Source organism: Poecilia reticulata, linkage group LG7, assembly GCF_000633615.1.
Source record: "Poecilia reticulata strain Guanapo linkage group LG7, Guppy_female_1.0+MT, whole genome shotgun sequence".
Classification (NCBI taxonomy): Eukaryota; Metazoa; Chordata; class Actinopteri; order Cyprinodontiformes; family Poeciliidae; genus Poecilia; species Poecilia reticulata.
The window spans coordinates 2,132,353-2,145,439 of NC_024337.1; the positions used below are offsets into that span (position 1 = coordinate 2,132,353).

General features: G+C 36.2%; 1 protein-coding gene across 1 annotated transcript; it reads right to left on the reverse strand.

Annotated features, from left to right (window-relative positions):
* Window positions 1–258: 258 nt before the first annotated feature.
* On the reverse strand, window positions 259–13,087 carry fam50a (family with sequence similarity 50 member A). The gene is made up of 13 exons (XM_008412779.2): window positions 12,833–13,087; window positions 11,801–11,885; window positions 11,587–11,686; window positions 7,946–8,103; window positions 7,520–7,596; window positions 7,306–7,372; window positions 6,963–7,024; window positions 6,110–6,186; window positions 5,346–5,400; window positions 5,166–5,214; window positions 4,034–4,104; window positions 1,164–1,274; window positions 259–505 (listed from the first exon to the last, which is right to left on the reverse strand). The coding sequence occupies exons 1-13, from the start codon at window positions 12,941–12,943 to the stop codon at window positions 497–499; spliced, it is 1,032 nt and encodes a 343-aa protein (XP_008411001.1). The 5' UTR covers window positions 12,944–13,087; the 3' UTR covers window positions 259–496.

Sequence of the window (13,087 nt, forward strand, 5' to 3'; positions counted from 1 at the left end):
TTGCAAAAGTGAAACTGTGAAAGTAAAAAAAAAAAAGAGATCGGTCCAATGTATCAGTTAGTTACCATTTCTATGTAACACATATAAGAAACTGACTGTATTGCCTCTTCAGCACAAGGGCCGAGGCCAATTCTAAAGGGCACTGGTTAGAAAGACGAAAACACTGCTTTCTGCTTCTTAGCAGGCTGTTTAAATATGCTCCAAAAGAGCGCATTTCAGCAGGGACGTTAAAGCAGACTAACGTTAATCACAAGTCCGTCAGGGTTAATATCCTTTTTTATTCAGCACTGATGTTAAATCATGTTGGTTTTTATTTGTTAACCATTTACAGGATGTGGTTATTTACAGGCTGCAGAAAAACCAGATTTACAAAAACTAAGGTTAAATACGTTAAGTATCAGCTATTGAACAGAGGTTGATGGAGAAAAACAGTAAAGTAAGAGGAGTTTTTTCAACATAATATTTCCAGCAAGATTCCGGAGGTATATGTTGGTAATCACCGGATCTGCAAAAAAGAAAATAAAGACAATATAAAGCATGTCACACATTAGCTGAACAGCGTATTGTACATCATTCCAGAAAACGTGTCTGTGGACATGAAACATGCTCTTCAGGTGAAGCAGACTGTTATCCATTGCAGAATGGATAACAGTCTTTAGCTATCCACTCTGCATAAAGTCGGCGACCTCTGTATGCCATGTGTCTCAGATTTTGATGACACTTCTATGTGATTTAGGGGGACGACCATTTTATAGCTCAGTTACTGTCATTTCTAAGTGTTTCCACTTTATCATAATACCACTAACAGTCAACTATCCTATGGTGGTACCAGAATGGAATTCATTAAGCTTCTGAGTAACTCATTGTTTAAAAGATCTTTGTAGAATAACTTTGCATGCAACGGTGGTAGAATTTATGAACCTGTGACTGGTAAAGTAATTGCAACACCTGAATTCAATTATTTGGATCTTTTGGTGAATACAGCTAAGTAGCAACAAAGACTAGACAACAAATTTCAATCTATAGATTTGCACAAACGGTAGAGACATACTCGAAAAGCTTATATTATACTGAAATGTTGCATGAAGAAACATTTTAATACTGAGTATTCAGTTAGAATGAATGGAGGCTATAAGACTAAAATTAAGGTCTTTTTTTCTTACCGTGTATTTGTCCCATTTCTTCTCAGGATCGTATGGCTCCCAGCGACTTGCAGGAAAGATGTGCTTGTTCTTCTCATACCAGCTCCTTAGCACCACTTTTCCTGCATGGGACTTTACACAAAGAGAAATACTACACCATTAGCTATAATCTTCCATCTACAAAGCCCTCTCACTTTCTTTGCATCACTTCTTGGCATCACTTTCTTTCTGGGCTGCCCAAGGTTTGTGGAGTGGATCCATACTTTTATTTTGTTTATTTCCTGATGTTGACCCAGTCTGAATGCACAGCAGTTGAAATCAAAGACTGGTTAGACCAGTTAACATTTTTCTAATCTGTTATTCTCCAGATTTGGGGAACTTGTAGCTTTCCTATCCTTTCCTAAGATGACTTCAACAGCTGCAGCCCACCTGTTTTCAGGTTCAACATGTGTATTGAATCTGGAAATGGCTTTACAGATGGGTATTCTGTAAAGCTTGTTATTGCAAAACATGAGAAAATCCAAAGACCGTCTAAATCAGTGGTTCTTAACCTTTTTTGAGGTACCGAACCCCCCAGTTACATATGCGCATTCACCGAACCCTGATTTGTGTTAACTGGCAACTGAACAGAAGTACCTGACTCAGGGTCTTCCTCAGTGTATTATAATCCACCAAGCTTTAGTTGCACCCCCACTAGGCTACACACTAATAACTTCGGCAAATTAAGTGACAAGTCACAAATAAAAAAATTTAATTTTTTTGTACACTTTAATTGGATGAAACTGAAGTACAAAAAAGTTCATATTTAATTAAATTTTTTTATGTTTGCCTTTTTTAACACTTTGTAGTTGGTGTTTAGGTATTGTTAATAATGTCTTATAGTGATATTTTCTTGTCAACTTTAAAATAGGGTTAACTTTCATCCCTGACAGTGGCCAAAGGTCTAGACCCTGGTGATCTGAACCTCAGGTCATTCATGCTGTATAACTTTCTTTGGTCAGCACAGTCAGTAAGCACTCACTTTCTATTGTCTCACTTTGAAGACAAAACCTAGAGTCCCTCTTACTATCCAACACTGACTTCGACAAACAGAACAGTAATACAGGGAAATTACTGAATCAGTTGCATGTTTCTGTTTTTGGAGGGCAGATAGAGTAACAAATGCCTCTCAGATTACTGTTGTTTGAAAATGTTTGATTACCCCAATTAGCTCACATGTGAAAAGCATATTGTTCACATAATGCTAAGAATGAATACATCTGTATGCATTTAATTCTATTTTCTTAGATTACGTACATTCCATTTGCTGGAATAAGTCTTCATCGTGCTGTTTCATTGTGAAGTTTGGGAATTAATGTGCTGCTTCACTGTGAGCTGGATAGAGACTGCGGCTGGAATAAAGGCCAACATTTATCACAGAACGATAAAAGGTTCTGATGTGAAGCAGTTAACAACTCCAAGGAGAACAAGCTTTTTTCCAACAATCTCCCATGTCCTGTCAAGAGCTGACTCCAAAGATGAGGCAACATCTTAAACATTTTTGCTGCATGTATGAGAAACGTGCTGCACAGTGCTTGCACCGCCTGTTGGAGGAGAGGGTTAACTAACAAAGCATCAAAAGCAATGTTTTCTTAATGTACATGTGTACATTCATTTACACATGTATTCTATACATTAAGAATAAAATGCACAGAATAAAAACAATGCAGAAAAATAAATGTGCAATATCAGCATGGTTGTAAACACTTATTTACAGTTGCTGGGAGGAAGCATCTCATATAATGCAATTCTGTTCACTTAGGATGCAACAATCTGCCACTGAAGGAACTCTCATGTTCAAAAATACTGGGTAGAGCCAAATGCAAAGGAATGCTAGGGCTAGTCCACATGTAGCCAGATATCTGGGCATACAATAAATTTTTATGCGTTACATAAAAACAAATAAATTTTTATGTGTTTTCTTGCATCGGGAAATGGAGACTTAGGGTCACACACATTACAGTCTGATAATTTGCCAGTATATACTTGCTTTGACACAATTCCCAATCGACAATGTCTTGTGTTTTATTAACTTTGTACTCTAATACACTATTTAAAACTAATTCAACGTGTATATCTGTCCAAAAAGAATGAATCTCCTGGCACCATGTTTAATTTCTAACAGGAAGTTGTGGTTGTTCTGAAGAAATCTGAAAAGTGCAGGGAGGCTAATTTAGAGAACCCTGGATGTGAAGCAGTTTGTTAAAATGTTGCATAACTATATGCAACATTTATGAATAACGGCTTCTTCTCATATCAAAAGTTGCACCCGCTTGCATTAAGTGGAGGCGCTCTGCCAGAGTGACCTCTGACAGACTTTGAGCGTCTGTCTTATCTTGTGTAGATGTCTTTTTTGAATATTTCACATGTGTATGTAGAGCACCGTTAAAGACGTATCTCTGTTATCTTTGGTGGCATAAATAAAGTTTTCTACTCTTTTCTAGCCTTTCATGAGGTGATATTTTAGACTAAATAGTGCTGGTCTTTGGTAATCAGTTGAAGCAATTTGATAAAATATATTTCAAAAAATTAAGTTTCTTTTACAGTTTTTTTAGTGGGTTATTGTTACCTCACTGAACACGGCAGAGAGATGCTGATGGCATGACAACAAAATTTGAGAAGTAAATCCTTTTTTGCCTATTGCTTTATGGGTTAAAGAGATGATCAGTGATACAATAGGCTTTTGTGGATCCAAACACGTGTCCGTCTACTGACCTGATAAATAACTTCCTCCTGTGTGTAGCTTTGTACCAACAACCACATGTGGTTTCAATGGAATGCAACTGGGATTTTGGAGTTTTATTATTTATTACACCCTTACTCATATCCTGTTTATTCCGTACGCTCCTTACCTCATCTTTTTCCACAGTTGCATCGTTCACCAGTCGAATATCATCGTGGACGTCAAAGCTGAACAAAGGGCCTGTAAAAGAAAATTTCACGTCAGAAAATAAACGATTCCTGAACATAACAACAGATGGCAATATATATTTTTAAATGTGGTGTGTCTTTCAATTTTTCAAATCAAGGGTATTTTTTGTTTCAGTGTAAATTAACGTCAATTAGAGTTGAAGGACAAAGGGCTGGTATGACTTAGTTCAAAAATGCAAAACTAGACCATCAAATTGAAAACAGAGTACATTTTATTCTCAGGGGAAAAAATTCTGATATCCATTAAAGGCATTTTCTACTAAAACAAGAGTCAGGAAAAAACCCCCGAACAAAAATGCATCAGTTTCGAGACTTTGTCTCATTAGCAGCTGCAATTTCTAGCCAAGATGTTCTTAAATGATGCAGATTTTTCCATAGTTGGCGTGAGGTCCTGCAGCTAACGGGAGAAACGGCGACACATGTCTGGTTGCAGAAAAAAAGTGATTTTAATCACTGAACTGAACATAGTAACTGTATTTAACTTAATCTTTTTGTTATTTATGCTCTCAGAGAACCAACAGTGGCAAAAACAGTAAAAGTTAGCTTTAAGGTTTATTGCTGAAAACTTTAAGCTGAAGCTAATCAGAACTAAAGAGTTAGCTCTGATGTTTTTAAGAGCGTGGTTATATGACATTATTTTACTATAATGGTTTCCTTACCCGTGGAGTTAATATGCCTCTTAATCATCAGTTGTTATGTGGTCCATAATGACAGCTAGTCAGAAGTATGTTGTCTATTTTTGCTAGCTAGTAGATTAAAACTGTTGTGTTTGTTATTGTCGCCCAACAACGTCTGCATTTTATGTGGAGGTACACCAGTTAAGCTCGCAGTGATTCAGCATCTATCCCCTCCAAGACAAGGAACTCTTACAAAAGCTACAATTTAAAATAAAATAATAAATAATCAGAACTGACCCTTTTAAATATAAATCTTAAAGTCCTGTCAGCGGTGGTGTGAAAGTATAATTAACAACCATAAGGTAGAGTGAAGATAGTTTATCTTGAAGATGAATGGTACACATAAAGTTGTTCAATTTGACTGTAGTCAACTTACCAGACTTTCCTCTGGCTTTGGTAACAATGAAGTCATAAAAACTGTGGTGCTACATAACACAAGAAAATGAGGACCAGTTTAATTCAACATTCGCACAAAGCATTCCTTTCAATACACAAGAAAGAGATGTTTTAATTCTTAGTCATTAATAACTGTAATTAAGAAAAAAACTGGACTCACATGTGGGATTATGAGATCTTCCTTGATGTACATCAGTTGTTCCACCCCAGCAGACCTGAAGAAAAGATGTGTTGACTTCAAAAGTACGCACAGAAGTCAAACATCAACACTTTTCTATTAGTGGTAAAAACCAAAGCGAGCACAAAAGAATAAAAAATAGGAAAATAGTGAGGAAATATGTTTCCTGCTTCATAGTAAATTGGATGATTCCACATTGGAAATAAGAGTGATATAGAATTAAAAAAAATACTTTTTATTCAAAGAATGAAGGTTTGAAACAATGAATGCTTAAAATAGAGAAGAAAATACATCTCAGACTACTTTTTGCATAATGGCCTACCTAAACACCAAGGCACTTTGATTATCTGCTGATTTTTTTGTCTGACATATCTGAATAAAACATTTAAAACCAGTTGAACAAGTTTTAACAACAGCCAGAAAAGCACTTAACAACCTCATATCTAAATTTGATGAAGTTCTTATTTTATGAGTCCCTCCAGAACCCAAAAGCCTTCTGGTAGCAGGTTTTCTTTTTTTAAACTACCTACAAACCGAGTACTATTCTAGTCCCAAATGCCTCTGGAGCAGCCGCCCTGTGGATCTGAGGCTGGACTGAGCATGTGGAAAATATGAGAGGAAACATCGGTTTTAAATTAGGGCTGCAAAACATATTAAAGCGTTATTGTCAACCCCATCTCAGAAACACAATCCCAAAGGAAAGTCTGAATACAATCTGCAAATAAAATATTTGACTGAAGTCTGACCTGAGCTCACTGAAGTCCTTCCTGAGGACCTCCAGGGCCTTCTGCAGGAAGTTTTGGATGGTGTTACCCTTCTTCATCTGCAGCACAGGCACACAGAATAAATATCATAGTGCTACATGGAAAAAAAACAACAACAACAAAAAACTACCATGCTGTATTGGGGCTGTTATAATTAGAAAAACACAATACTTAAATAAACTTTCTCCCCCCCAAAATTTTACATTTTTAGATTAATTTCAGAAATTTTCAAGCAAATTTTGAACTTTAAAAATAAATGTTTCTACATTCTTATAGAACATTTCTGAGATTCATTTGACAATTTCTGGGTTTTACTAGCAAATTTTGGACCTTTCAAACTCAAAAATGTCCCTACTTTTTCTATAAATTTTCTGAAATTGATCTCACATTTTCTGACTTTTTTTCTAGCAAATTTTCAACTTTTCAATCTCATAAAATCTTTTGAGATTAATTTAAAAAAATTCTGAATTTCTTAGTAAAAATGTATTACTCTTCTTTTTTTCTATCGACAAATGCCCTAATACGCCTTTGTAAAAAACAAAAGAACAAATTAGTGCTGAGCACAAAAGTCACACTTGGTAAACTATATGATTTATGTAGATATACTTAATTATTAAGGCACACTTTATTCTTCTCTGTGAGATTGTTTTCTTTAAATTTATACTTTATCTTAAATTCTGTTATAGCAATTACAGTTTGTACATAATGTAAATTCACAGCATTGTCCATAAAGGTCCGATGAGAACACAAACATTGTGCCAATCCAGACTTCCTGTTTTCTCATTTTAGAACTCCAGAAAACGGCTGCTGCCATCAAACTTGGCCTCCTGTTTACCTTGACAGTTTTCCGGTGGCCTGAACCGTCCCAGTAGCTGAAGGTAATTTCAATTTCTTCATCTAAGGACAGAAATTCATGAAAAGGTGTGGGTTACACACATCAAAGAGTATGATGGCATATAAAAAGAAAAAGGAGAAGTAGATTTCTGCCAAAAAAACTCAGATTTTGAGATAGCTCTCAATATTTCAGAGCTTTTACAAATTTTCAATTTTCGGAGCCCAGAAATGTCTTTTTAGCAGACATTTACTCTTTTTGTTTCTACCTACAATGGCCCTAATATGCCGTAAAAGAGTGCTACATGATTTAGGTTTAAAATAAAAATAAAAGTTTTACCACTCACTCTTGATCTTTTCCTGCTTCAGCTCCCACTCCTGTCTCAGCTCCTCTCGGAGGCGGTTTTCCTCCTCCTGCAATAAAAGAAATGAAAAAATGTTCGCACCAATGTAATTCAAAATGTCATTTAAACAAACAATATTCCAGCTCCATAAGGCAGAGTAGGTTGTGAGGAAAACCACAATTTGGTTTTCCAAGTTGGAGGTTTGAGTGGACCTGACCTCTCTGTCTCGATCAGGAAGGAAACTCGTATCCACATCTGGATTTTTGCCCAATTTCTTCTTCTTGACTGGAAAATCTGCAATAGACATAAAATAATATAGGGAATGGCATGTTTTTATCTGCTTTGTTTAATTCAAAATTTAACAAGGCAGGGGTCAGAACTCTGTGTGAAAGTCAGTCAAGTTCTTCTGACCTTGTTTTGCAAACAACAAAAACACCTCAAAACCGTTCCTACAAAGCTGGAAGTTTGAAATTGCCCAAATCTGCAACACTAAGGAGTTTTCTTGAAATGATGCAAATGTGAAATTTATATTTAGGTGTGTTTTAGGAAAGTTTTCCCACTGATTCAAGAGGAAGGAAAAAAAAAAAAAAAACATCTGAAGCTACAATTTAGCTTCAGATGTCATGACGATCAAAATACTCACAATCCTGATCTTCCTCGTAATTTTTATCATCGTCGTCATCGTCGTCATCGTCATAATCATCATCTTCCTCCTCTTCTTCATCAGGATTAAAAGATAAACTGGCAATTTTTCTCTTTTGTTCCTCCTTCCTCTTTTTCTCTTTCTGTTTTTCCAGCTTGCTGGAAACAGAACAAAAATAAATAAATAAATAAAACTAAAGAATAGAATATTGGTTTATTAGACATTCCAGTAAAGAATAGAGAGCTATAAACAGTAAATTTGGGTTAATTTATTACAGTGGGAGACATCGCAGTTTGCATGTATCCAGGATTAACACAGTATAAATTTATAAATAATGTTAAGAGTTCTTAAAATTAGTTCCTTAGACAAGACCAGTTTGCTATAATTTTTAATTACAAAGGCTATAAGTTGGTAACTCCAAAGTACCAGTAAAAGGTTGTAGTTGAACACAGCTGGAGCTCATGCTAAAGGAACAGGAAGGTGTGAAATCACAGCACTAAATCAGCTAGAAAAAAAGAAGAGGTTGATTAGAGCAAACACACTGGTTGTGTGGGTGGTCTTTAGATTGTTTTTTATTGGGGGCAAAAGTTCCAAGGGGAATACAAAAACAAATAAGGTGTAGGGAATGTGTCCAATTTCAGCTTTTTTAATTTACAACTGCTGTTGGAGGAACAGTTCAGATTGAAAACAGTCCTATCAAATGCATATATCTGCTGTTTAGGTTATGTTTGTATTGAAGCCTTTCTGATAGCTGAGTAAAACAAATGGTCTGCCTTTGGAAAAAAACCACAGACTTCCTGTGAGTCTGCTTCCAATTTAAATCCCTTAACTTTTCTACTTCTACTAAAAATCCAGTGGTTTTGTCAAAGCAGATATATTATTGGATAAAACAAACTCAATGAATGGCAATAATTCTTTTAGCAGTCATCCATCATGTTGCACATATAATTTCAGAAGTGTATAAATGTAGGGCTTCATATTTAAAGCCAAGAATTACTACATTGTTATGAGGTAGAAGGTAAATCATGACTTCTTTCAAGCAGATGAAAGATGGGTTGAAATCCAGCCCAGACCTAAAAAGCTCTCCAAGGACTCCAAAAGAACATGCAGGAACATCCTGAGCCTGGATTTTGAGAAATATCTTCAAATGATTTGAGGGGAACTATTTCGGGGAAAGAAGATGCTAAAGAGACTGAAATGTTTTCCTCTGGTTGTAAACTCCAGCAAAGTCAGCCAAAGGCGACAACTAAAATACTGTTTTACAGAAATGCTATTATGAATAAATAAATTCAAAATTAAATTCAAAGCAATCTAAAGAAAACTGCATTTAAAAACAGGTCTATATTAGAGAGAAGGTAATAATTCTAAAAAATGTAAGTTAATTTGCTCCTCTAAAGCTCAATAAACAAGCAGCAAAACCAGGAGAGTGCTTTGGTTATTACAGAATGTTAAATCTATATCTTGTTTAAATAGACTACTCAAAAAATAAAGGGAACACCTAAACAACACAATGTAACTTGAAGTCAATAACACTTCTGCCAGACAAGATGGCCGCCGTGGCCGTGATGTCACTGTGAACTATAGAAACTCAAGTAGAGCATTGGTAAAGGAAAAAAAAATCCAGATTTTCTAAAAATTAAATCTTCAAAAATTTTATTAATCAATAAAATCAATGAATCGCTGAGGCCCTGGATTCCTCCTGCTGCCTGTCAACGCTATATCTCACTGGGCTGAAGTGTGTCAGCTGTTCCTGCATGATGAAGGCGTTGATGCTATTGATCGGCCTGTGGTGGCACTCCAGACCTGTATGAGCACAGCTGGAACATTATATCTCAGTCCGTCCACCACAGACTGTCCTGCAGTCGACTGATGCTGTAACCAAGGACATTCCTCAGGAGAACATCAGGAGCTTGGTCAGGCCTTGTACAGAGCTCATACATGGAGGCCACACACACCGCTGAGCCTTGTTCTGACTTGTCTAGAGGAATTTCTGCTGACTTTGGATCAGCCTGTAATGTGATTTTTTTCACTGTTATTTTGAGTATGATTCTAACTCTACACAAAAGATGCACCAATCCAATATTAATATCTGTATTGGTCCCAATATTGAAAGAAATTGCAGATTGGGTATCGCTGACAATGTCAAGCTTATGAAGCTGTTGATGTATTCATGTGTGCTGTACTGGTGCAGAGTTATCAAATAAATTTGTAATTCAGTACATTTACATCTGTGCTAAAAAAAATTGTTTTAAGTCAATTTAGAACTGTTTTTCTGTATCGGATCAGTATTAGCCGATACTAAACCTAAGGTATCGGTATCAGAAGTGAAAAAAGTGGATGAGTGTATGCAGATCTGTGCAACAGGAAACAAAAGACTCTAAGCTATTCTGTCTACTGGAAAAATGTTATTGTTCAAAAGTTATTTAGTTGTTTGATTAAATATTTGTCACCTCTTTTTGGGAAGGGAAATAATTAATCAGTATATAAGTTTGTTAGTATTCACCCTGGATGATTTTTAGAAATCTGCAGACTGAAGGTGGAAAACAAGCACAAACGAAAATTTGACGACCTCTGCAGAATACACCAGGATATGGCTAAAACAATGTAGAATTTACATGTTATAACTACATTTTAAATAAAGATAAAGTCAAAATGGAAAAGATAAGCTGTGTGGAAGACACTAAGTGCATTCCCTCCATAGCTTGTAGACCCATCATTAGCAGCAAAACATGTAGATTTTCTGTTAGACTTCATCAGTTTCTCACATAGTTTCAGACATCTGTTTCCATGGAGCCACTTTGGGGTCACAGCAAAACTTTTTTTTAACTGAGTTAGGGTTTGGACTTTGAACCATTTCAACACTTTGATTCTTGTTTTTCAGTCAGTCATTCTGTTGAAGGCTTGCTGATTGTTGTTTATGGGTCTAACATTGCGGTGGATTTTCTCAACCACTCCATAAAGACAGACACTTCAACATAGCTGGTATGAAGTGTTTTCTGCTGATCAAACAGCAGCAAACACTTCATAACAGACGTATGAAGTGTTTGTGTTCCTGCTGTGGGCGAGAGAACCCAAAAACAGCAGAAGCAGAATGAATATAGTTAGTAGCACTGTTGCCTAGCAGCAAAAAGATTCTTGTTCTTCTGTCAATGGAGAAGACCGCGATCAGTCAGAACGCGGTCCGGATATTAAACCCCATCGAGAATTTTTGGGATGCTCTGGGAATCTTTACAAAATGGTGGCACTCTACTATCATAAAAACAAGATCTTGCTGATGCCACCCACCTTGCTTAGCCAGTGAGAGAATGACCGAGAGAATAAGCGGCTAAAGTTATCAATGATCAATATCATTGTTAGTGATCAAGTGTCTATTGCTATATATATTATTAATGATTTATTGTCCATCCCTTGTGGATAACCTTTAGTGAAATTATGGACTTTTGATTGTTTGGAACATTTGCCAAGTTTGATGGGTAGCAACGTTTGTTTCTCTTCAGTCATTGCTGAGATCTTTCCAACTTGGAATTGTTGATGGCCAGTTAATTAAGTCCATTTGATACCTGAGTGAAGTTATTTTTGGCTCGGACGTCAGACTGATCAGAAGAGACTGGTATCTTTTAAATCAAACTGTTTTCACTCACAGCTGAAGCTCTTTGGACTGCTCCTTCTTGGCCAGCTGCTTCTCTCTCTCCTTTACCAGCGCCTCCTGCTTGGCTTTCATGTCATTCAAGGTCACCAGGCCTGTTTCAGACATTGGGAAAGAAAACGTTTGGAAAGAAGAAAACAATAAACACAATTGCTTATTATTACTAAGGCTCTTTAGATAACGTCAGTAAAACTGTCAAACATACTTACCAACAGTACTGGACTTCAGCTCTGCCTCCACAGCATCATAGTGAGCAGAGAATTTCTTGTCAATGTTGGATTTGACCATATTGTCCTGCAACAACCAAAATGCACCAAGACAGAGACAAAGAGATAAAAATCAAACATTGATTGACCCAAAAATTCCAAAACTTAAAGCACTAATTTACTCACTCACATCAACATGTGTGCTGCACATGATTAATTATTTATGAAATCTAATTGACTGTCTAATTGACAGAATGTGGGTGATATATGGCCTTTCTGATCTGTCATAAATATGCTGTGAAAATGCTCTTGGCATAGCAAACTGCACTGAGAGGGGGCAGTGCTGAGCTCAAGAAGGACAAGGGCCAACTGGAGATCTTCTTCTACGCATTGAAAGGACTGAAAACATTCAACAAGGATGACTTTTACAACACTGCGAAGGTAAATAAAGATCATACACAATTTTTAATAATAAGTTTCAAAATACTGAGATTCACCAAAAATATTTAAATAAAAACAATCAAATTTGACTTTTAATTTTATTGACACTGTATAGCTAGACAGTATAGAGTCGAAACAACTAAATATTTCAATTAAGGTCAAAATTGTAACATTTTGAGTTTTCTATATTTGTACATCAGACTCCAGAGTAGTCAGAGCCTCACCATACGTCACTGCAATAAAGAACTGAATATTCATGTGCATCTTTATTTTTTGTTGGATGTACAGTCTTGAAAATGCCCAACTTGCACGTATATTTTTGATTTAATCCGGCTGTATATCATTTTTTGAACACTTAACATAATATCCTTCCATGGCTAAATTATATGTAGAATATTCGATACTATTTTGAATAGGACGTAAAACCAGGTATGAAGCATAATTCTGTGGTAGAAAACTATTCCAAAAGTAACTACGAACAAACAAGTAACTGATAGGTGACACCTATTAGTTACTTGAGTGAGCAGAAGTAAATCACGCCAACAATGACTGTAGCATTTCTCCATAAGCACGTGCATCTAAGATGTTCCAAACCTCTGCTATCTTCTGTTTGAGCTGTTCAAGTTGCTCCCTCTCTTTCTCTCGTTTTTTCATTAGCTGCATGGCTCTGCCCGCCTCGCTGGCAGCTCCTTTGTACTGCGCCATGTCGGTATCTTTATCTTCGAAGCTCCCTCGGAATGAATAATAACAAACAAACAGCGAATAAAAGCGTTCAATATACGAATTTAACTAAAGAGTGTTCCAGAACTGCGAAGACTCTTCTGACAGTCCACCATAACAAGAAAAATG

What these genes read in the sequence shown, in the direction of transcription:
- fam50a (XM_008412779.2), bottom strand. Translation starts at nt 12,943, where the DNA reads ATGGCGCAGTACAAAGGAGCTGCCAGCGAGGCGGGCAGAGCCATGCAG. An exon ending in TTCCTGATCGAGACAGAGAG is followed by an intron (nt 7,373 to 7,519) that starts GTCAGGTCCACT and finishes CTTTTATTGCAG; the next exon opens with GAGGAGGAAAACCGCCTCCG. An exon ending in CAACTGTGGAAAAAGATGAG is followed by an intron (nt 1,275 to 4,033) that starts GTAAGGAGCGTA and finishes CTTTGTGTAAAG; the next exon opens with TCCCATGCAGGAAAAGTGGT.